This window comes from Nelumbo nucifera, chromosome 1 (genome assembly GCF_055504915.1).
Source record: "Nelumbo nucifera cultivar China Antique chromosome 1, China Antique-T2T, whole genome shotgun sequence".
In the NCBI taxonomy this organism is placed as follows: Eukaryota; Viridiplantae; Streptophyta; class Magnoliopsida; order Proteales; family Nelumbonaceae; genus Nelumbo; species Nelumbo nucifera.
The window spans coordinates 122,366,751-122,370,530 of NC_142649.1; the positions used below are offsets into that span (position 1 = coordinate 122,366,751).

A 3,780-nucleotide genomic window follows, 5' to 3' on the forward strand; every position below is an offset into this window, starting at 1 on the left:
CACTGATTAGTGATTACAACGTAACAATAAAAACACATTTATCTGTGTTGCCGCCGGTAAGACTTCTTCGATCACGTCCAAGTCACCACCGAGTGCTGACTCATTCTTCTCACTACCCCTTCAGTTGAAATTGAGCCATGACGTTGATTGTTTGCCCAATCAAGGGGGTGGATCTTCAATGGAACGGTGCAGATGAATTTGGATGCATGTTTACATCTTGTATTTATTAATTTTCTCTCTACGAAGAGTTTTAATATATATGTATTTAGTCCACATCATAGTCAATAATTTGAGTAATATTCTTTATAAGTTTTCTCTCTCTCTCTCTCTTGGTGAGGGTTACAGGTTACCTACCTGACGTAGAGTTATTGTAAAGCAGGAGCGTGGTCAACGGAAAAATAATCCGAACACGCTTCTGTAATCAACTGAAACAAAAGCATGGCAATGGGGGTGCAGTTAATGCTAAAATTGTCATTGTTTCTTGTCACTGATGACACTTTCAAAGTCCGCGAGTTAAATCCTATTCCATGCTTTATATTAAACCTACTCCTATCTATGAATATTAAAAGGATTTCAACTCTCGACAACTGGCAAATGACCAAAACTCAGCTTCCCTTTATATATATATATTCTTTCTTCCAAGCATCTTCTCTAGCTGCAGACTTCAGAGCCACCATTTGTTCCATCTGCTGCTTGTTTGTCTGAATTCTGAATTAGATCATGGGTGTCTTCAACGTTCGGACCGTGGTGTGGATACTCGTGCTTCACGTCTGTCTGTTTCCTCAACTGGGATCAGCTCAACTTAGACGAGACTACTATGCAAATACCTGCCCCAACGTCGAAACCATCGTTAGAAATGTGGTCACCCAAAAGTTCCAACAGACCTTCGTCACCGTCCCTGCAACTCTTCGTCTCTTCTTCCATGATTGCTTTGTTCAGGTCCCCAATAAATACCATCAAACAAACGCTAAACATTACATTTGTTGTTGTTTTTAATTTTAAGGCAAAAATCTATGCCATGTCAGTGAGATATACGATATTTAATTACAATCTCTGATGATTATCTCCTAATAACCTCAATTTGGTATATTGATTTACAGGGCTGTGATGCTTCTGTTATTATTGCGTCTACGCAAAACAACCAGGCAGAGAAAGACCACCCGGACAATCTGTCGCTGGCCGGAGACGGGTTTGACACCGTCATCAAGGCCAAGGCAGCTGTGGACGCCGTCCCTAGTTGCAAGAATAAGGTCTCCTGTGCGGACATCCTTTCCATGGCCACCCGTGATGTCATTGCTCTGGTACGTACGTACGTACGTTTGATCGTTCATGTCTTGCTCTAAAACTTTTCTTCAGATTTCAGCAGCTGTTAGACAGGAGACCATATGTAGGTATTGTTTAAAATTGAATTTGTTGGTTGAATTAATTGGAATACACAGTCTGGGGGACCGTCTTACGCAGTCGAATTAGGAAGATTGGACGGATTGAGCTCAACCGCTGCAAGTGTCGACGGGAAGCTGCCTCAACCGACATTCAATCTCAAGCAGCTCACTTCCCTGTTTGCTGCTAATGGCCTCACTCAGATAGACATGATAGCTCTCTCAGGTACGTAACATTTCTATGGAGGATATACATTAGAAAGATAAACATAAAATGATAGTTATAGATTGATGAAAAGTGAAAACCAACAACTTCAAATTAAATCACTCAAAACTCAAAAGGATCATCAACCTAGCTATCGGGAGCCAATTGTTAGTTGTTATTACAAATCCAAGAGTGGTCCATCAATTATTTATTTATTTTAACAAGAAAGAAAAACACCATTAAAATTAATTACTTAACTACTAGCTAGTTTGATTAATAGTTGGGCTTTATTTATAAATTAAAAATTAGTGTAAACGATTAAGGATAAGTTATGTATATATGTATATATATGTTGCAGCGGCGCACACTGTGGGCTTCTCTCATTGTAGCAGATTCGCTAATCGTATATACAACTTCAGCGCCCAGAACCCGGTGGACCCTACATTGAACAAGGCCTATGCATCACAGCTTCAAGGAATGTGCCCTAAGAATGTGGATCCATCCGTAGCCATTAACATGGATCCTAACACACCCAGGACATTCGACAACGTCTACTACAAGAATCTCCAACAGGGGATAGGACTCTTTACCTCGGACCAGGTCCTCTTCACAGATGCTAGATCCAGGCCCACCGTGAATGCCTGGGCCAGCAACTCGGCCGCTTTTCAAAAGGCCTTTATCAAGGCCATCACCAAATTGGGTCGGGTTGGTGTCAAGACCGGATCACAAGGGAACATCAGAAGTGATTGTGCAGCATTCAATTAGACAGATCTAGGCAGAATAAAAAATATCAAACGCCTGCTGTGATCCGATGGACCCAATAAAGAAAGTGTTTGCTCTTTGCTTCTTTGTAGGAACTACTGATCTTCGAGGAACAGAGAAAGAATAAAACGAAAATTAGTTCTATTTTGGATTTTGGACAATTAATTGGACCCCCCCTCCCCCACTTTCGTATTTTGGATATTGTTTTTATTTGTTGTCTGACCAATAAATTAATAAATTGGGTGTGATTCCTGTACCGAACCGGATCAACTGGCATGATAATCTAAACTGAAGTCCTATTGGCATGAATTCCTCCTCCTAGTTACTATTCTCTCTAGATATGTGGACGAAATGGAGTCAAATTGATTGGATGGGGTTGTTGATCAAAGCTCACCACAAAAAAAAAAGGATGAGGAGGGTGTTGGCGTTGTTTCAAGACGAGAGAGACCAGCTGGCAGAGATCTCATAAGTCATAACTCATAAGAGCTAATGGAAATAAATGAGTTACCCCTCCCCTCAGGCCTCAGCTGCATGCGACCCGCTCCATACAAGAGTTGGCATCCATCGTTGAAAATGTTGCCATAGAAAGAAAGATCAAAGATGATCAGAATCAGATGAGAACTCTCTCAGTCATTCACTCGTCTCCTCCATGAATTAAGTCAACAAGATCATAGGTGAAGGCAAGTAGTAATGTAATAGAGGAAAAACATGCATAGAACCACCCACATTCACAGAATTCTGTTTCTGTGTACATTAATTACGTGCTAGTCGTCCATCCATGCACCGACCAGCGTGCATTATTTCATCATGAAGACCACCTTTGAATTCCCCTAGCCAGGACCCAGGATTAAATAAGCGGATTTGTCTGGCCAATTTCTTATGTTTTACCAGCAGGAACATATAACGTTATTCTTTTAAGTCGAAGCTGAAATTAAGGCTTAGTTTGGGAAGAGCAACTTGATTGAGAGCTCCCAAAATATGTATGTGTTGTGGAATGCTAACAAGCAACGCCAAGGAGCAACTTGAGAGCTCCCAGCAAGAAGTTTTAAGGTTACGACAACAATGGGCACCGTAGTCTAGGCCACAGATAAAACTGGGCTTGCATAGATTTCATGTCACTACCCAGCCCAGGCCTGCCTGTACTCTGCAACCTGTAGGCACCATCAAAGTCTGGGCTAGGCCAGACATATTGAGGCCCAACTAGTACCTGGTCGAGTGGTATTACATAATATATATATATATATATATATATATATATATATATATATATATATATATATATATATTGTAACAAGCGTCTTGGGTCAGTGAACACAGGATGGGTATGGTGGTCCGAGGCTACATAACTTGCTACCGGCTCCATGTCTCAACCCTCAAGAATCAGGAGGGTTCATTGAATGGATCACAGTTACAACCCCATGACTAGACCAGAAA

General features: G+C 41.2%; 1 protein-coding gene across 1 annotated transcript; it reads left to right on the plus strand.

The window, feature by feature from the left end:
* The first annotated feature begins 575 nt into the window (after nucleotides 1-575).
* LOC104611642 (peroxidase 51-like) lies at nucleotides 576-2,507 on the plus strand. Its single transcript, XM_010278785.2, has 4 exons — nucleotides 576-939; nucleotides 1,101-1,301; nucleotides 1,440-1,605; nucleotides 1,943-2,507. Exons 1-4 carry the CDS (start codon nucleotides 721-723, stop codon nucleotides 2,347-2,349), a joined length of 993 nt encoding a protein of 330 aa, XP_010277087.1. The 5' UTR covers nucleotides 576-720; the 3' UTR covers nucleotides 2,350-2,507.
* Nucleotides 2,508-3,780: the final 1,273 nt, after the last annotated feature.